This window comes from Balaenoptera physalus, assembly GCF_965194825.1.
Source record: "Balaenoptera physalus genome assembly, chromosome: 3".
Lineage (NCBI taxonomy): Eukaryota > Metazoa > Chordata > Mammalia > Artiodactyla > Balaenopteridae > Balaenoptera > Balaenoptera physalus.
The window spans coordinates 148,743,504-148,764,280 of NC_138890.1; the positions used below are offsets into that span (position 1 = coordinate 148,743,504).

The 20,777-nt window shown below is 46.0% G+C and overlaps 1 protein-coding gene across 7 annotated transcripts in view; it reads right to left on the reverse strand.

The window, feature by feature from the left end:
• RAI14 (retinoic acid induced 14) overlaps positions 1 to 20,777 on the reverse strand; it is a 149,266-nt gene that overhangs the window by 46,812 nt on the left and 81,677 nt on the right. For 5 of the 7 annotated variants that reach the window (XM_082453710.1, XM_082453706.1, XM_082453708.1 and 2 more), the window contains exon 3: positions 7,441 to 7,571. In XM_082453710.1, the coding sequence (XP_082309836.1) occupies positions 7,441 to 7,552 (112 nt within the window). In that variant the 5' untranslated portion in view covers positions 7,553 to 7,571. Of the gene's footprint in view, positions 1 to 7,440; positions 7,572 to 7,708; positions 7,815 to 20,777 lie in introns of those variants that run through there. The other 2 variants (XM_082453705.1, XM_082453711.1) reach the window with 2 other exon arrangements.

Sequence of the window (20,777 nt, forward strand, 5' to 3'; positions counted from 1 at the left end):
AGCCGACTCGGGTTTCCCAGGCTCTCCTGACCTCCACATACGGGGGCAGGTCCGGGCCGGCGGAGGGCACGGAAAAGCCAGATTGCTGCAACCCCGGGGAACAATGAGCCAACTGAGTGTTTAAAATCCTTTCTTCTCAATATACTTAAGCCTGCTTTGCAAACAGTTTTAAAATGAAAAATCCTGTGATCCCTCCAATATTTTAATCAGTGCCGTTCTTAATCCCCAAATCTATTCTCATCGATTTGCACCACTTCCCTGGTTACAAGTCTTCCTTCCAAAGCACAGTTTTGCAACATGATCTGTTCAGCTTTAACCTACAACACCATTTCCCTTTAAAACCCTTGTGAATTAGTTTAACATAATTTACTTTATGCCAAAATTTACCTTTCATTTAAATTTTATTCTGTGCACAAGCATTATATATACATATATATATGGGTGTGTATGCTAGAAAAAATTCCACCTGGGCTCCGTGGGCCTTCCTCAGTCTACCTGTAACCTATCATGGGGAAAACCTGTTGAGAAGCCTTGGGCTAAGAAGCCTGGGGTCTCACTGCAGAGTGTCCAGCGCTGTGGTTCTCAGTTTGGACTAACCATTCAACTAACCTGGGTGCTTTAAACAACCCCACGCCCAGACTGCACCCCACACCAATTACATAGGTATCTTAGAGGGTGACACCCAGCACAGCACTTTTCAAAGCTGTCCAGGTGCTTCTAATGGGAGTTGAGAACCACTGATCTAGTGTCAAGTGGGTCCCTGACCTTGAACTGCTATGATAACTCTGGAGGAAGGGAAGGAAACAGTGAGCACGGTGTTGTTTCTCCTTTTCAACTTGGGATGGCCTCCATCACGCCGTTACCAGCACCCACACTGTCCTCCACTTCCTCTGTCCCCACCCACACCCTCCCAATCCATTCTCTCAGGCCCACCTTGCATCACACCTCACACCTTAGGCAGGAAGCATTCCTTCCCTACTCCTGCGTCTCACCACCTCTTCCCACCTTGAACCCCTTACAAGTTAGTATTTTATGATTCAGCACTTAATTATTCTCCAGTACATCCACTGGTCTTGTCTTCTCGGCCAGATGCTCTGCATCTCGTAGGCAAGGACCACATTTTCTCCTTCTTTTGTACGTGCTTACGATAGAGTTTGGAGCATTTTAGACAACAGAGTTTGGAACATTTTAGTACCTCCCAACTAGAAGCAAACATCTGGGCACATTTGCAAGATAGGAACAGACGTTATGTCGCCTTCGAAAATCTACTTGACCGAAAGCAGAGCAGATACGCTATATAGAAATTATAGCGTTCAGTTCATCCCTCTGCCAAACATTGACAAGACTTAGACAAGACACAGGGTAGTTTTGCCTGGAAGGTCGTTTTGCTGGGAAGGAGGCCGCAATGACACATAAAATATACGGCAGTTTTAGGTAAACGAATTTGGCAGCTGTGTGGGAAGAACTGGAGGAAGGCGACCAGGTGGTATGACTTGATTTCCAAGGCTGAACGGAGAAAACCCTGTATCCATCCCTATTCTGAGAAAACAGGAAGAGTCAAAAGTACAACAAGCCACCCGCCAGAGAAGCCCCTTCTTGTCCTGACTTGCAGAATTCAAGGACGGCCTCCCCTATTTCACATGTAAGCTCCACAGCGCCATCTAAAAATACTAGCACAAGTTCTTGTTTTCAAAGCCAAAAAGATCAGGTTTCTGAAACGTGGGCTCTGGATACAGACAACATACATATATATATATTTATCTCTATACACACATGGCTGGGTGGTATTTCTTCAAATACTACAGTCCCAGCAGTGATTTTATTTAGTCTGGTTGTTCCTTAAACAAACACACATAACTTTAATGAAATGCACATCCAAATGTAGGGGAAACCATCTTGAAACAATTAGACTGCTCTACGGTGAGAGGTTTTAGGGCAATGGCAGTCTCCCCTTCCTCACATCCACGGTGGAAAGAGAATGGAGGGGCCGCAGGAAGCCAAGCCTGACTCCACAAACACAGCCTGCAGCCGTGGCTCTCTGCCCTGCTCTATTTTGTTCTCTTCTGACCCCAGACACCACCCTGCTTTTACTCTTTGCAAAGTGAATTCCAGTCATTCAACTGCTTTCACTTTTTTTTTTTTTAACCCCTCTTTGATCAGTTTTAGAGGGAGAAAATTTTCAGACAAGGTTTCTTATCTCTCCCTAAAGGAAATATTCCAGCAAGAACTGAAAACTCTGAAGAATTACCAAACCACCCATCTGGTTATTGACCTTGGGTTATGGAGGCTTCTGGAGAATGTCTGCCGAGATGGCTGCCTCATTCTTGGGACTTTCTGGGTCGTCCGGTTCTCTAGGTAGGGAAAGCTGAGTATTTCTCTACTGAAAGTTCACTGGAAGCTAGGAGAGACAAGTGTCAAGTTGTGACGTTCACCAGGATAGCTTTTTGCCTCTTGTACCCCCAAGTTAACTCACCCCTAATAACTTTACCCGTGAGACAGTACCAGCAGAAAGAGAGTGTTTTCTCCATTAGAACCATGCTGAAAAGTTCACATCCACAAACACCAGCCAAATGCCTCTTCTATGCCTGGAACAGTGGGAGAGACCAACACAACCACTAAAATCATACGATCCCTGTCCTCAGGGAGCTTCTGTGTTGTAAGGAAGCGGTCCCCAACCTTTCTGGCAGCAGGAACCGGTCTCATGGAAGAAAATTTTTCCACAGGACAGGGTGTGGGGATGGTCAGGCGGTAACGCGAGCGACGGGGAGCAGATGAAGCTTCGCTGGCTGGCCCGCCGCTCATCTCTTGCTATGCGGCCCGGTTCCTAACAGGCCCACGGAGCGCTACTGGTCCTCGGCCCGGGGGTCCTCTGCTGGGGACCCCTGTTGCAAGGGATTCAAGTCGTTCAGAAAACACAGATCTTATTTAAGCTGTAGAGACTTTTCTGTTGTTGTAACAACATCAAGTTCTAAAGCAAGATTCTAGTATTTCAAAGAGAAGAAGGATCAAAAAAAAAAAAAGGACTGAGAATATCAGGGAGGAAGGCATTCTGGACCAGAGAACCTGGGACAAACACCTTGATGGTCTTATAGGAGGGGAGGGCAGGGGGCAGACAGCACCACCTCCAGCAGAAGGAATGTGTGAGAAAACAGTTAGCTAAGTAAGGGCAGGGCCACTGGGAGGCCCTTGAAAGCCAAAATCAGGACTCTAGGCTGTCAGGCAATAGGAAAACATGGTGCATCACTGAGCAAGTTGACAAAACGGGTTATCACAAAAGCTAGCTAGAAAATAGGCCTCCAAATTAATTTTGATACGGAGGTGTATATAAATCAAAGGGTAAGCCCTAATGAGCAGGCAGAGAATGAGGCCAAGTCCTGCCAAGGACCTAACTTTAGGTGTGTGATTTAGTCTTCCCCTTCGGAGACAAATGCAATACATTACACACACGTCCGTCCACCGACGAATGCTGGCCCTGCGAGCTCCGCGGGGCTGGTGAAGCCAAGACCTCTGGCAGGAGGGACACACTGCATTGGCCCGCCATGAATTCAGAGCTGCTCCTAGGAGGTTCCCAGTACACCCGCTACCAAACCAAATGCCCGTGGGAAAGAACAGGAGCAAGAACTGCAAAGTCTCCACAGCTTGAGGGAGACACGTGTACACTCGGGCAGGAATGCACAGATCGGACTAACCCAAATCCAGAAGCGCAGACTTCCAAGGTGAGAAGGCTGAAGCCAAGGGAACAACGCTGCTTGGGGCTCACAACAGCACGCTTGGCCATGCAGAATGACGAGGTACAAAAGGGACAGGAGAGATGGTTTCCAACGCCACAGCACACCCCTCCTTCTCAATACTAGGGCCATTAGATGTGAATGAAAATATGAAGCCAGATAGATTTAATTCCATGGTGCCTTTGAAAATTAAATTCTCATAGTTATCAGTTAATAACTTTAATCATCAAAAGGAATAGCCCAGGCAGAAAAGTTAAACATTAGCAGATGATGACTTATGGAAAATCTTGCACAGAAAAATTAATTACCTCCTCTCTTCCTTTTCCATAGAGTTCCTCTAGTTTTCTACCTAAGTGTCACTGAAGGGAAAGATGGTGGCCTGTAAGTGCAAAGGTAGAAATGTTAGAACTGGTTCTAGGGTTAATTCAGGGAGAGATGTATCATGTGGGCCTTAGTTTTATCATCTTCCAAATGGAGGTGGTGATTTTTTATAACTGCTGTGTGCATTTCTACAGTTGAAAAAAAATAGAATAAACTACCGATTCATGCTACAATAAGGATGAAACTTGAAAACATTATGCTAAGTGAAAGAAGCCAGAGACAAAGGGCCCCGTATGTATAGTATGATTCCGTTTCTGTGCAATGTCCAGAATAGGCAAATTCATAAAGACAGAAAGCGGTTAGTGGTTGCCAGGGAGAGCGGGAGGGGAAGTTGAGGACTGTTACTGTTTAATGAGTATGGGTTTCCTCTTGGGGTGATGAAAAGTTTCTGGAACTAGATGATGATGGTTGTACAACATTATGAAGGTACTTAAATGTCACTGAACTGTATACTTTAAAATGGTTAAAATGGTAAATTTTATGATGTGTATATTTTACAATTAAAAAAGAGAGAGAGGAGCTTCCCTGGTGGCGCAGTGGTTGAGAGTCTGCCTGCCAATGCAGGGGACATGGGTTCGAGCCCTGGTCTGGGAAGATCCCACATGCCGCGGAGCGACTAGGCCCGTGAGCCACAATTACTGGGCCTGCGCGTCTGGAGCCTGTGCTCCGCAACAAGAGAGGCCGCGACAGTGAAAGGCCCGCGCACCGCGATGAGGAGTGGCCCCCGCTTGCCGCAACTGGAGAAAGCCCTCGCGCAGAGATGGAGACCCAACACAGCCATAAATTAATTAATTAAAAAAAAAAGAGAGAGAGAATAGAAAATAACAGTCTGGCCATCTATTCTATACATAATAAATGTCTTATTAACAAAAGACACAAATTGATCAAGGTGATCACAATTGTGGCGAAACTACTCATCTAAATTTTTTATCTTCTTTTAGTGAGTACTGTCTTGGACAAAACTATCACCAGCAGTTCCCTCCCCTTTCTCTCAGATGGCTACAAAGCTCGTCTTGTGCAGACACCTGCAGAGCCAGCCTGGGAGGAGGACGAAGAGCCAGGGAAGCTGAATAGTGGTACAGAGAGTAATACGAAAGCACCATGCCTACAGCCAAAAGCCTCAGGACAGGCTTAGGAGCGTGGCCTCTGCCACTGTAGCTCAGAGAGCACGCACTCCAAATGTGGCATCACAGGAAAAGGTTAACTGACTCATCCAACAAATATTTACTGACTATCTACCACAAACCGAGCTGCTGGCTACATGATATAATTACAGCAGTGAACTACAAGGTCACAGTCCCTTCTAGCAAGGAAATTACAATCTAGAGTGCAAGAGAGATAAGAACCAAAAGTTACATAAGGCCGAGCAGGCAACTGACGCAACAAAATATCAGCCAACACCCAAAGCCCACCTACTACTGGGCATCCTAACGAGTCAGAGCTCCCGGGGATATGGCCCTGTCCCCACACCTGAGACAGGCCAAGGAGGAAGTCAAACTGAGGCTGTGAGGTGGAGCTCACCCTGGGGTGACTGGCACAGAGGACAAGCCCAGCTCCTCCTAGAGGACCAGACTCCGACCTGCGTGAGAACGCGTCCCTCTTCTCTTTGTGTACCAACTAGCCTGGTCTCTACACAAAGCTCAGCCCCTTAAGCTGTCTTGCGGCTCCCAAAACAACAGGGTCGGTGTCTACACTACGGGATCCACTGGGTGCTGGGAAGAGGGTTAACTGGCAAAGTATGCTAAAATGTGACAATTTTCTCCTGACAATTTGCCAGTTATGCCTGATACTTATCCTTCAATCTAGAGTCAATCTAGTTTCCAGAGAATGGTTCTCTCTGGTTGAACCTACATGGGATACTTTAAAAAATATTGATTCCTGGGCCTCTCCCTAGACCAAATGACTCAGAACATCTGGGGTGGGCATGGCATCAACATGTTTTAAAAGCACCCCAGGAGAGTCTAATGCAGGAGCTGCCAGGATTGAGAACCACTCATCTAGGACAAGAAAGGAAGGGAGCTGGCTTTATCAAGTGTCTACCGTGGGCTGGGCACTGTGCAGCTCTTTACATACGGTGTCTATGGCTGTAGGGGCCCCTTCCTCAACGTCTTGGAAGTGTTCTGGCCACGAGCATTACGGCCCCTAGGAGAGGCACTCAACCTTGGGAGGGACAGGAGATCAGGAATAGATGCCCCAGTTTCCTTACCCCTCGGGTGGGATAACTCGGAGGCATACTTTAAGCCTGGGGTAAGCAAACCAGTTAATATGTCAGGCTTTGTGGGCCATACGGTCCTCGTCTTACCACTCAAATCTGCCTTTGCGGTGCAGAAGCAGCCGCGGACAATGCTGAATGAATGGGTGTGGCTGCATTCTAATAAAACTTGATTTACAAAGACAGGGGGCCACAGTGGGCCACACCCTGCTCTAAATCTAAACAGATTCCCAGAGGTCCTTAGTGGGAATGAGTCTCAGTTGCCCAGAGCAGTAACGTGTCGATAACATGCTATAGAGGCTTCATTCCCTTACTGTGCACTTCCTGGGATCACGGGCTATAAAAACCACTTACACTCAAATCCTCACCTCACAGCCTGCTTCTGGGGGCACCCAACCAAAGTCAGTATCTTGTTTTATTCTCATTACTGCCCTAGTGGTTGAATACTGTCATCTCCACTGTACAATGAAGAAACTGAAACTCAAGGACTACACAACTCCTAAGTGATAAGAGTCCAGATGAGAAGTCTAAAGATCTCTCTACAGTACGACCAGAGTAAGGATGGATACAAACAAACAAACAAGCAAACACACACACACACACACTCACACAAATACTTAAATATATAGTTTTAATTATGGTGGACAAAAGTACCACATATGGCAAATCATAAAGCAAAATTCATACAAAATTACAGGTCTATGTGAAGGAAGGGGTTTTATAAGAAATAATACTATAAATAATAAGATTTGAGGGTTATGAAAAAAATTACTTTCTCTTTTACGCTGTTTCAAATCTGGGGCAGAACTCTTTTCCCACCTATCAGTTAACTGGCTGCAAGCCTGGTGCTATGTCTTCTCTGGCAAAATCTCCAGTCATACCTGGGAGCAAATGTAGCCATTCAAGGTAAAGCCCAAATATGTAATTTGGAGCTTAAAGAGAAAGGAACTGGATTAAAATATCCTCTTATACATTTTAACATGCGGGGTGCGGTGGTGGCAGTAATTTCACAAAGTCCCCATTGATGCACTGGCAAAGTTCCCCCAGGGACGCCGGGAATTCCAGAGAACAGGTAGAGAACCCAGAGGCGGCCGACAGAAGCCAGTCTCTTTAGCTTACGCGGTCTTGCCCTCGCTGTCATGTTTGGTGGCGCTGGCCCCCTTCTTGCCCAGCAGCGAGGCCACCTTCTCCGCGTCTCCGTTCTCCACGGCCTGCAGCAGCCGGTCATCATTCTTGTTCCACTCGTTGGTCTGTGGAGCAAAGGGGAGACACAGAACCAGTGATTAATAGCGGCCACGGCCACGCAGCCGGCGGGACCTTGGTCCTCCCCACTCCCCAAGCCTCCCATCGCTCAAATCAGCCCCCAAATGCGCAACTTTAAAAATACCTTTCCCTTCACCATGGAGACACCCAAAAAGACCGGTTTCCCAAAAGAAAACATCCACAATTCGATGAAAGAGCGGCCAGTCACCAAACTCTGAAAGAAAAGCAACTTCTTTCAACTGAAATGGGGAAGATGAAGCAACTTAAAAAGACCAAGAGGCCAGTTTACACATTAGCTTATTTCCAGCTAAACTTGACAGCTGGCGCCGCAGAACACTGACCTTGGACCTGGTCAGCAGCTCACTGGGCTCCTGATGTTACAGGGCCAAGCAGCCAGCAGCCCAAGGTTACCTGGGGATTTACACATGGGATTCTCCATCTGTTTTTGTTGTTCCTCCTTCTGGCCTGTTTACTGGACTTGGAATTTTGAGTTGTATGCTGATTTTAAGTAGTTGTCTAGGCTTCCGACTCAACAGAGTATCACCAGAAGCAAAACCTCCTCCTGAACAAGCTATTACACATCAAATAGCTCTGAGCAAAGTGTCCGCCACCGTGGACCCTCAGCCCCAAGAGAATAATTCTGCAAACCGCAGTAACAGTAAAGCTTTCAGCTGCACTAAAACTAGTCTCTACTCTTAGAAGGGAAAGAGGATAATACAAGAGCAAAAAGAGCCTTGAGTACTAAGAATTGTCCAACGTGAAAGGGCAGCAGTGAGCCATTGAAGATTTTAGAGCAGAGGAGAGAATAAACTCGGTGATCGAAGAAGAGTCAATGGGAGGTATGTGAAGCATGGGGAGTTCATCGAGGGGGAGGAGATCCTGGGACACATCAAAGCCCCTGGGAAACTTTGCAGGCCCAGCCTGCCCTCCAGACACAGCCCCACCCCAGCCCTTGCTAAGCCTACTTTCTGGCCTCTCCAGCTGTGGACACCACCACCCTGAAAGAGAATCTTCTTCCCTCCCCAACGCTTTCTATAGACAGGTCTCTAGGGCTGGCTGCTTCCCTGTGACCCCAAAATAAGAATCTCCAGGTAATTCATATTAAAGGCTTTGTCACGGACCACCTCCAGGAAGATGCAAGGAGACTCTGGAGATTTAAAAGCTAACGAGAGGGACTCTTTTAAAGGACCGCAGTCTTCTATGGGCCAGAAGTGTGTTCACATCTCTCTGTACGCATGGAACTGGGAAACCCAACAGGACTGTGCCCTCTCACAGAGCAAGGGTGAGGCCACCAGATGTCCCCAGCACCCCTCCAACCCTAGCCTAGAGGCAGGGCTTTAGAGAAAGCCACAGGCCCTGGAGGAGTACAACAGGTATAACCCAGGGTTCAAGTCAGGAATTTGCTTCTCTGAGAGTCTCAGGGCGGGGTGTCTTCCATTTCTCAGGACTCCCGCCTTCCCGCATGAAGGAAGAAGTCCTCCTCCTTCTGGCCACCACTGAGTGCAAGCACACAGCAAGCATGAGGTAGGTTTGAATGAAAATCACAAGTCTGTCCTCTAGGCTGCGTGAAGTCCAGAACTCTAGATGGACACTTACATGCTATGGATCTTAAGACACCTGGAAAAAAACCTCTCTGCCTCAGTTTCCCAAAGCTTTGAACTGGATGACCACTGTGATTCCTCTAAAGCTTAAAAGGTTTAATCTATAAAATGTCCCACACCAAACAGTGCTAGGAATGATTCTAGAACAGTACTGCCTGTGATCATGGAAATGTTCTATATCTGCACTGTCCAAAACTGTAGCCACTCGGCCAGTGATTCTCAACCAGGGGTGACTTTGCCCCTCAAGGGACATTTAGCAATCTCAACAGACAGTTTTGACAGTCATGACTAGAGAATGCTCCTGGCATCCAGCAGGTAGAGCCTGGGGTGCTGCTAAACACCCTACAATGCACGGGATGGCTCCCTCCCCCCAACCAAGAATTATCTGGCCCCAAACGCCAGTCTCGAATTAGCCACATGTGGCTATTGAGCACTGGAAATGTGGCCAATGCGACTGAGGAACTGAATTTTTAATTTTAATTTTCAACTTCAAGTGCCAGTAGCTAGGGGCTATCATATAGAACAGCACAGCTTCACATGAAGGCTCTCTAAATATTGTTTAACAAAGAAAGAATGTGTCTGGGCCAAATCATCCCCAATTCTCCTACAACAATCAGTTTACTCACAAAGAAGACATTAGGTTTTCTCTTCAATTACAAATCAGGCTTCCTATTGAAGGGGAATGGAACAAACATACTGCCCAAGGCACAAGCATTTGTTAGTGGAATAGCAAGCTTTACTTAACAACAAAATGTAGCAAACACCACGAAACAGATCTGCTTATTTCCCCCCCCACTGCATTTTACTAGCCACAACAAAACAAAAAAAGTTTACTGAAGCACATTTCAGACCAGTTATTCCTACCTACATTATCCCAAATGCTGCATTATTATTAGTGTTGTCTTTTAAAATCCTTCCTTAATTTAAACTGACCAAATTAAAACTGGATTGGGCAGATCAAAAGGATATTAAATCTCAGAGGACGTGATTGAAAGTACCTAAGCAAAGAAAGGCCACATGGTAGGATTTTCCTTCTCAGTGCCGCTAAGGCACTCAACTCTTGGGCAGAGAAAAATCTGATTGCAGGGGGTCCCTAAAATTAGTTACACGTGGATCTGTTACCGGACAAAAGTTCGTGTGCCCAACGCACAGTGAGGCCAAACAAACCGAAATGTCGGGAGTTTGGAGCAGAGAAAGGTTTATTGCAGGGCCATGCAAGAAGAAAGGGTGGCTCGTGCCCCCCAAAACTCCGGATGCCCTGAAGGGTTTCAGCAAAGCATTTTTAAAGGCCAGGGGCGTCCCAGGGTATGTGATCAGCTCGGGCACAATTCTGTCTGATTGGTTGATGGGCGGCTTAGGCACCAGAAGGTCTGGGGGCTATGTGCTCAAGATCATCCAGTAATTCTTCCATTTGGTGGTGGTTTCTCAGCATCTGAAAAGCCCAGGAAATGTGTAAGAGATACCATTATCTGAGTACTTCAGAGAGGAGCTACAGCAGAGGATATGGGAGAGGGGTCTGTGGCGGGAAGGGCCCAGGGTCCCGCTCAGTTACAAAGGTGCTGGGAGGGTGGGTTTGCAGGACAGGGCACGGAAGCCTGGAGCTCCCACACGCATGCACACACACACACCCCCTACCTTGCCCTAGGCGTTTCTTCCATTTGGCTGCTCCTGAATGGCATCCTTTATAATAAACTTATAATAGTAAGGGAAGTGCCCTCCTGAGTTCTGTGAGTCTTTCAAGCAAGTTATCAAACCTGAGGAGGGCGGGACTTCCCTGGTGGTGCAACGACTAAGACTCCCAGCTCCCAATGCAAGGGCCCCAGGTTCGATCCCTGGTCCGGGAACTAGATCCCACATGCCACAACTAAGAGTCTGCATGCCTCAACTAAGGAGCCAGCGAGCCTGCCTGCCTGCCACAACTAAGACCAGGCGCAACCAAATAAATAAAATAAATATTTAAAACAAACAAACAAACAAAAACCTGAGGAGGGGGGTTGTGGGACCCTTGGACTTTACAGCTGGTCAATGAGAAGCACGGTTGGCCCAGGACCTGAAACTGGCACCTGAAGTGGGAGCACTCTTGTGGGACTGAGACCTTAACCTGCGGGGCCAGATGCTAACTCCAGGGCGTTAGGGTCAGAACTGAACAGCATCGCTGGACATCCACTTTGCCAGGGAAGTTGAAGAACTGGGTGTTGGTATGACGGAACGCTCCACCCCCGCCCGCATCCGGGGCTGTAAGCAGACAGGTTAGGGGGTCCCCGGAGAAAGAGAACCAGGAATGGCTTTCCTGACATAAGAGAAGCCATTCTGGCCTAAGCCATTCTGTGATCTAAGCCTGGCCATAATGCTTGCCCTTGAACAGATCTCAGTAATTAATGATCCCAAGGGAACAAAGGAATTCGGAAACAAAGAAAAGGCAGTCAAACAATAGTGCAGTGATAAAGCAGAGTCTTAGTTCCTCCTCAAGGGATATACATAATAATGTATCTTTGAGTTCTGCAGGAACTAAGGCCCCTCCCTACCCAGGAGGAGGATGGAATGATGATGTTGACCCTCCTGACTTCAATCAACTAAAGCTTGGACTAGTTGACCTGTGCCCCAGTTCTATGCTGAATTCTCCTCTGCTCAAGCCCCCTCATGAATATGCATGTATCCTTAGCATAAAACTTCCCCCACTTGGGCTTCCCTGGTGGCGCAGTGGTTGAGAAACTGCCTGCCAATGCAGGGGACACGGGTTCGAGCCCTGGTCTGGGAAGATCCCACGTGCCGCGGAGCAGCTGGGCCCGTGAGCCACAATTACTGAGCCTGCGCGTCTGGAGCCTGTGCTCCGCAACAAGAGAGGCTGCGATAGTCAGAGGCCCGCGCACCGCAATGAAGAGTGGCCCCCGCTTGCCGCAACTGGAGAAAGCCCTCACACAGAAACGAAGACCCAACACAGCCATAAATAAATAAATAAACAAATACTTTAAAAAAACAAACAAAAAAATTCCCCCACTTTGCTGTTCGGGGCAGATGCTGCTTTGGGAGAGATCCCCGGGGTTCTCCTTACTGGCTGCAAGTAATCAATCCTTCCTTTTCCTGATCTTCGGCTTGGCTTGTCTATTGGCTCGACATCCACCAAGAGGTGGATGCGGTTTTCGGGTAACAGTGTCAGAAATAGATCACAGGATAGATGAAGTGTGAAATTTTGCCATAACATTCCAAAGTAATTCACTCATACTCCGGAATCAAGGAAGGCTTCCGGAGACCACCATCACATCAATACACCCCCTCCCCCTTACTGGCACTCCCTCCACAGGGCAGGCTCAGCTCTGCCTCCACACTGGGCTCCTGGTCCCCTTAGAACAGTGTTTTTAACCTCTTAGTGGATTAATCCAACATTTAAAAAACTAATAAAATAGAAAAAAAATTTTAAACATCAGATGCATAATATTTAATCAGGTTAAACGTTCTATGAAACTTGTGTGTCGTGGGTGGTGATATAAAATATATTTCTTACTGGGGAATCACAATAAAAAACGATGGAGGCCACTGCTTCAGAATGCAGTCATCCCGTCCGCCTCTGGAAAGGCTGCCTTCTAAAGCCCAGTGGACCCTGCAGGCTCTTTAAGCCTTTCCAGGTGACCTCTCTGGGCTTCTCGCCTGTCAGTCCCCGAGGGCCCGCCCACTCACCTCCACTGAAGCCCACAGTCTGGACTGGATGAAATATCGCGTCCCGGCTTTTGTGCGCCAGCTCAGCCGGTGCTCGTTTTGTCTCCTGGTCTCCAGCTCCCTCAAGGCACTGACAACAGCCTTTATTTCTTAGCCCCGCGGTGCCTAGTAAACGCTCAGTGTCTGATTTTAGTAGGACTTTCTTCCTCTTGATCAGCTTCAACCTCTGACTTGGCAAATATTTCTTTCTTCATTTCTGAAACTCTTTCATCCTTTTGCAAACAACTATTTAATCATGTTTCAGATTTTATTTTTAAACAAGCTAAACAAATCCAGCTCCCTCAACTTTTCTACTCCATTAACTTTTCTAAGGCCACTTTTCCGAGATTTGAATCATAGGTACACTTTCTCCAAATCTCTTCCCAACCAAGGATCCACGCCTCATCAATCCATCAGGGTGAACCCAGTGTCCCCCAGTCAGGGGAACCGCATGTGAACTGGTTAAATACACAGACTCCCAGGTCCCATCCTGGAGAGATTCTGGCCCCAGCGATCTGGGGAGTAGGGTGGGGAGAGGGCCCTGGACTGACCCAGGTTCAACGACTGCTCTGATTTGGATTGCAAGTTTGGGGACAATGGGAACCCATGCTAAGCAGAGAATTTACTTGAAAGAATTTTCTTCCTCCACAAGGCGTTATTAAGGACAGGGATGGGAGAAGAGAATTCTTCTTCACTTTTTCCTTACGGAACTAGGTATTTTGTTTCCTACAAAAGCTTAATAAATATTAGGCTTTCTCTAGGAGTTGCATGTGCAACCTGTGTATAAGACATGTATGAAATGTCAATGAAAGCATTGTTCATAATAGGCAAAAATGACAAATAATCACACATCCAGTAACAGAACATGGATAAATAAATTACAATATAATCAAACAACGGACTATCACACAGCAGTGAAAATGAACACACCACAACTGCATGCAAGAACACGGATGAATATTTAAAACAATATTGGTGAAAGTAGCGAGACACAAAAGAACACAACAGTACGACTGCACCCATATAAAGATGAAAACAGAGAAAATGGATCCATATTGTTCAGGGATGCATATATAGATGATAAAACCATCAAGAAAAGAACAAGGTTACCATAAAAGTCAGGATATTGGTTGGGGTGGGTGTGTGTGGCATCTGATCAGGAAGGGACACCTGGGCGCATTCTAGAGCCCGGCTCAATTTCCTGACCTGGTTAGTGCCTGTACAGATGTTCACCTGTTAAAGTCTATGTTCTTGTTTTGTGCACTCTTCTCTATACGTGATTTATTTCACACAAATACACACTCTCACACACACACACACAGAATTTAGAAAGAAGTCTTGTGGTTCGTTTTCTGGTCAAATCATCACCAGACCAAGTGTCTTTGGACAGTCTGCATTCTCACTTGCTGTCTCCTCGCCTCTAAAATAAAGGCCGCCTGCTGCCAGAATGTGGCTCTTAGGAGGCCTCACAAATCCCCTGGAGAATCTGATTAACGTATGGACTTTTCTCAGAATAATGCACAAACACACAAACGTTTGCATACAAAAGAGGGTTCTCCAGGGAATTCCCTGGTGGTCCAGCGGTCAGAACTGGGTGTTTCTACTGCAGGGGGCCCGGGTTTGATCCCTGGTCGGGAAACCACGATCCCGCAAGCCTCGCACCTCGGCCAAAAGAAAGAAAAAAATGATTATTCAAAGAGGGTTCTCCAGCATAAACCCCTACCCCTAGGCCCATCTGTAAGCCTAAATTAGGAATTCCTGGCATAGAGAAAGAAAGAGGCTTCAGATTTTAAGTGCTTCTGAGTTGAAATTCCAGCACCACCACCTCGCATTTAGGCGGTCTGGAGTAGGTCATCCACATTTAAGTCTCTATTTCCTTATCTGTAAAATGGGAGAAATCCTACCTACTTGCACAATACCCTGGGAATTAAATGCAATGTACATAAAGGGCCTGCCACATATTAGGTACCAAAAAAATGGTGATTATGATTAGGCTTGAATTAGATGATCTGCACGGTTCCCTTTTTGGTTTATGCTGAGTCTTCCAAAACGTACAAATTAGGACGGATGGTCCACTACCCTTTCAGAGGCAGATAACGCCTTAACTTTGCAAATTTTCTACTATGCTTCTTAAGAATCACATTTTAAAGGGCTCTAGAGACAACACTCACAGACATGAAATTAACTATTTTAGTGACTATGGCTCACTTCTCCAGGAGACTGTTTAAACAGACACTGTTTCAACAGAGCACATTGGGCCCCATTTGCAAGTTCAGGAAGCCATATGTTACGCTCTGGAGACATGTGTAATGTGTCAGCTGTGAAGGGCAGCATGTGGGAAAGGCAGACCTTACCTTCCATGTGGGCTCCAAACATTCCTGCTAATATATCACAAATGGGATTTTCAATGGCTGGTCGGTAAGTGTCCTATTCGTCAAATCGTTTCCAAATGACACTCTTACTTAAGAGCTTTTCCTTGAAGTTTGGCCCTTTTGAAAGACTTGCCTGCCTCCTGCGAGGGTTGCAGAGACCCTGTCAACCACGTGATGAACGCTGGGGCTTTGGCAACTGGCAATGTCTGCCCTTGGCCAGACGTGGCATCACCTTCTTTTCTCTTGGTTTAATCACTGGGAACTGAAAAACCAGTGGAAACTCAGTGGTGGCAGACATCTGACTAGTGGGCAGGTTTGAGTTTTGGAATACACCAACCCAACCAAAATAATCCAGAGGCACAGAGCGATCCAGGAAGAGAAAGTTTCTTTGACTTCCTTTAGGAAAAATGCTAAAAACCCTACGGATCAAAAATTCACGTAGCTCCTGTTGGATGAAGCTTGAGCAGCCATCTGGAGGAGTCTATTTGAGAGATTATCTTTGGAAAGACTGCCTTTCTCTCTCTAGTTTACGGAGAGTAGACTGTTTTGCCAAAATAATCAGTTCGGCTAAAATGAACATTAGACAAAGTAGACAGTGTTTTCACCACTGGGAAGGTTTCAGATTCATACCATTCAGGAAAAAAAAAAAAAAAGAGCACACACCTCCTATTTTAAGACAGAGGACAAGAAACTGGCAAGCTTCGGGCCAGATGATACTTTCCCCTGCTGACTCCACCAGCCAGTACTTATTAGATATCCACCTACTAGGTACAAAGTAACATTTGAAATTCTATAGATGTTAACATTCATGTATTTGTTCTTTCATTCATTCAAACTCAGTGCCTTTTACATGATTAGCATAGTCTTTACTGAATTTTCTATACAGTTGAGTCAAAACACAGCAATATGAGAAATATGCCAACAATACAAAACAAGACTCAGAGTGGTAAAAGGAGTGAAATGGGTAATCAGTCCAATTAAAGGGAGGGACGACTTTCAGCTGGGCAGGAAGGGAAGGCTTTTTGACTGGATGATGAACTAAGTCTTGGAATGAGTAATATTTAGGTTAATGGAAAGAAGACACAACAATTGAAAAATGTAAGATGTATTTAGAAAAGAGTGTAAATAGTGAGCTGATCCAAGTGAGGCCTTCCAAGACTGTCCTCTTTGGCATCCATGGAAAACCCAGGAAATTACCAATAGACCAGGACTTAAAAATCTGACCATTCTCCTGTCTTTAACAAGCCCAGAAGCTTCAAATAATGTCAGTTACTTTCCATATAATGTCAGTTACTTCAGACCAAAACATAAGTTCATCTAAAATGAGTTTCCCTCTCCCCACATTTTTATGTCAGATTATTCACACATGCAGGTTCCAGTGTCTCTGTGAACCACCCTGAAATCTGTCAGCGTCCCTTCAACAGACTGTGTTATGTGCTTCCACATAAATGCTGAATGCTGCGTCATGGACCTAACACATAATTATCAACATCTCCATCCAGAAACAGGCTAGTCCCTCTGCCCGACCCACTTCACAAACCATCCTACTCACTGCTGCCTGACCCCCACTCACCGCTAGTCACCTGGACCGGTCACTTCCCCGCCTAGGCTCTCCCGTGCTTCTCTTCCACGGCGTTTGGCACAGCTGTAATTACACAGTATTCCTAAAGTACCGGCCTGTCAACCTCTCACCGGACTGGGATTTCCAGGGCACGGCCAATGGCCAGCATCCATCTTGTTCATCATAAAGCCTTGGCCCCTGGCCCACTGCCTGCCAGATGGTAGGGGCTCAATTCAGAGCTGTTCCTTCAACAGCTTTGTTCTCCTTCCTTCTACCTTGGGAGCCAGTACTGATTAATCTTCTCCATTGATGCCTTTGTCTCAGTTCACAAATGCATGTAAAGGCTCCATAATCCTATCCAATTCCTTCCTTTGACTACATTAACCAGTTTAAAACATTATTCTACACTTAGAACCATGTCACATGAGGTAAAAACAGTCTCAAGGGAACAGAGATAAATCTGGGAATAGGTCAAACCAACATTACCCTTCAGGGAGAAAAATGGTTCCATCCAATTCAGTTGGGCTCAAGTACTTGTTTATTTTATATACATACATCAAACAGGGGGGTATGTGTGTATATACATATACATACACACATACATACACACACACACACGCACACACAGTACCATGGAAAGTCCTAGGGATAAAAAGATGGATATGAAGTAATGTAGACACTGAAGAAGTTCATGTACTTCTGAGAACAGAAACACACCCAATAACTACTTACATCATCATCTGTCAGTGCTCAGCCAGCGTTGAGAACTGAGTCCTACTGAAGCCCAGAGAGGATGCTATTACAACCAAAACCAGCTAAAATCGCATCGTTCCAGGAACTGCACTACAGTTCCTACTTAATATTATATAATTGCAATTACATTAATATTACAAAACTGTAACAACATAAGAATATAAATACAATTTCATATTAACAATAACCCTATGAAGCAGGTACCATCATGAGTTCGTATGACAGATGAGAAAACAGGCACTGAGATGTTAAGAAGCATGAAAAGCTACTCTTGGTTCTCTCAAGAGAAGAACGCTAAAGCAGTTCACTTTAAAGAAAATGAAGACACTTTTTAGGATGAGCAAGATTTAAGCGTATTTATAGACTGAGGCAAGCAAGGGGGTCAGTGGAGAAAGGAGGAGGGCAAAATATAAGGAGTGGGGGGAGGAAGTGAGGGTTCAACCCAGGCAGAAGGCTGATCTCTGTGAGTTAGAGACTAATTAACTCATGTTATGGCTCGGAGACAGAAAGGAGGAAGAGAAGGGTGAGCAGAGACTGTGGTAGAGAGGACGTCAGTCTGTGTTTTATAGCTTCTGTTTTCTCGGGGAGACAGGAGGTAAAGTAGGCAGGGTCAGGGGTGGGCTAAGGAGCTCGAGAAATGTTCCCAGTAGCTAATGTTCCCAATAGCTCCCGGGGGAAATGAGAAAGGAAACCCACTTGGAATGAGTAAAGGGGTTTTCAAGCAGCCCTGAAGGTCCAGCTGAGAGCAGGAATTATAACTCCAGAAAGAAACCACTTGGTGGTGGTGTGTGACTTTTCACTAGAAGCATTAGGGAGGATGGGAGCAAGGGGTGGGCAGCTTGATCCATGCCTGGAGACTGGGAAGACAGATAAAGCAGAGATTCCAGGGTCAAGAGGGCAGGAGGTACCAGGGAACAGGTATTTGAAACGACTATGGGATCAGGGCAGAGAAGGGTAAGGTCTGGACATAGTCTTATAGACCAGAGGCAGGTTGTCAGATGGGTCATTTAGACGAATGTTAGAATTCCCGTGATGATAGCAGAAAGGAAAAGTAGGAGCTGGCAGCTAAATTCCTAGAAAAAGAGCCCCCAAAAGATGATGAAGGAAGTGAGATGAGGGTGGCCCAGCGTAACCAAAAGGAGTGACGGTCAACAGAGAAAGGAGCGATGAGGCTGCAGAGCAAATGGCACACGCCTTATATAGACACGGCTTCCTGTGACTTACTTGAGTTTCTACTGTGTACCAGTCCCTTCCGGGTGCTCTCAAGAATGGACTTCATTTCACTCTAAGCACCTGTACTGGCTTGAATAGTATCACTACAAAATTCATGTCCCGCCCCCACAAACCCCAGAACGTGACCTTATTTTGAAAGAGGGTTTTTGCACATGTAATCAAGTTAAGAGCAGGTCATTCTGGATTAGGGTGGGCTCCAAGCCCAGTGACTGGTGTCCCTGCAAGGAGAGAGAGACGAAGACATAGAGGAAACAGAAAGAAGGCCACGTGATGACAGAGGCAGAGACTGGAGTTATGCTGCCATTAACCAAGGAATGCTGGCAACCACCAGAAGCTAGAAGAGGTAAGGAAGGATTCTTCCTTAGAGCCTTTGGAGGGAATATGGCCCTGTCAACGCCTTGATTTGGGGCTTCTAGCCTCCAGATCTGTGAGAGAATAGGTTTGTTGTTTTAAGCCACTTGGTTTATGGTATTTATTATGGCAGCTCTAGGAAATTAATACACCATCCAGTGAGATACCTATTATTATCCTCCTTTTACTGATGAGGAAACTGAAGATCAGAAAATATAAGTATCTTGGCCAGAGTTACAAGGTCAGAAAGTAGGAGGATCAGGATTCAAACCCCAGACCTTTGTACCTTTTCCACTGCACAGTCCTGCCCCTCACATATGTTCACTGCACTGGGGAAGACCGGGTAGAACGCAGATGATGGCACGGTGGGCCATGTGAGGCAGAGGGACAGACCTCAGTCTGGTGGTGCTAAGATTGGAAACTCTAAGCTCTAAATCCTTTTTAAAAGCAGGAACCCCACTAAAGCAAACTCAATATGATACATGAACTTTACGGTTATACAAAAGCATTTAAAGTATGGTTATTTATAAGCAATATTCACAGTAAGGTCTCTTTGAATAGTAAGCTCATATATATATATTTATTTATGAATCGTATGTAAATGAGACTTGATTTACTCAAAGAATATTCATTACTTAAAGGGAGATACATGTGTAACAATGAATACCTTAAGGCCTGAGCAAGGCTTTCCTTGCACACAGACAGGACACCTGTGGACATGTCTGGCTATTATCCAAGCACACGCCACATGCCAAGTATTTTTGGCATGCATCTGAGCGTAATAGGCAGCCACAAGCCCTGAGCTTTGCTCTTTACCCAAGGGGCACAATATAGATTTCACATGAAGTATCCAGACGAAATGATTTCATCCATAAGGTCTTAAGCCAAGTGCTTGAGAGCACTTTAAGTGCCTAAATGGTCAGAGAAGAGGATCAGGGTGGTCCCTTGCCCTGATCATGCCCGGGCATCATGCCCTTTATAGACGTTAAATGATGACCGAGGGCCAAAATGATAGCTAAAGAAATCTACGAGCAGTGGAAACAGTCCTTGAAGTTACAGATTCTACGAGAGTTCTCTGCTCTGTATTTTCTGCTCCCCCTCCCCACTCCCTGCACTGGTACCCCACCCCATACTCTTCCTTCTGGAACCAGTCAGTTCAGCAGGTGAAAGCTGGGATCTTCAATGGGGTAGGTGTCGACCCAGGACCAGGATATCTCCATTGCCAATGACTCGTTTTCTTGTTTTGGGACTAAGAACATTTGAGAACCTCAAGTTTAGGGTAGGAGACCAAGGCAGCTCCCCCTACTTAGAGTCCCCTAACCATGTGCAAGTCACAAGTGACTATAGTGAGTTGAATAATGCCCCCCATTCATAACCACCTAGAACCTCAGAATGTGACCTTAATTGAAAATAGGATTTTGAGATAAAAACGGGCCCAAAATCCAATGATTGGTATCCTTATAAGAAGTGAGGATAGAGACACGGGGAAGAAGGCCATGTGAAGATGGTGGCAGAGATTAAAGTGATGTGTCTACAAGCCAAGGAATACCAGCAGTCAGCAGAAGGTAGGAGAGAGGCATGGGGCATTTTCTCCATCAGGACCCCCAGAAGGAACCAATCCTGCCTGGG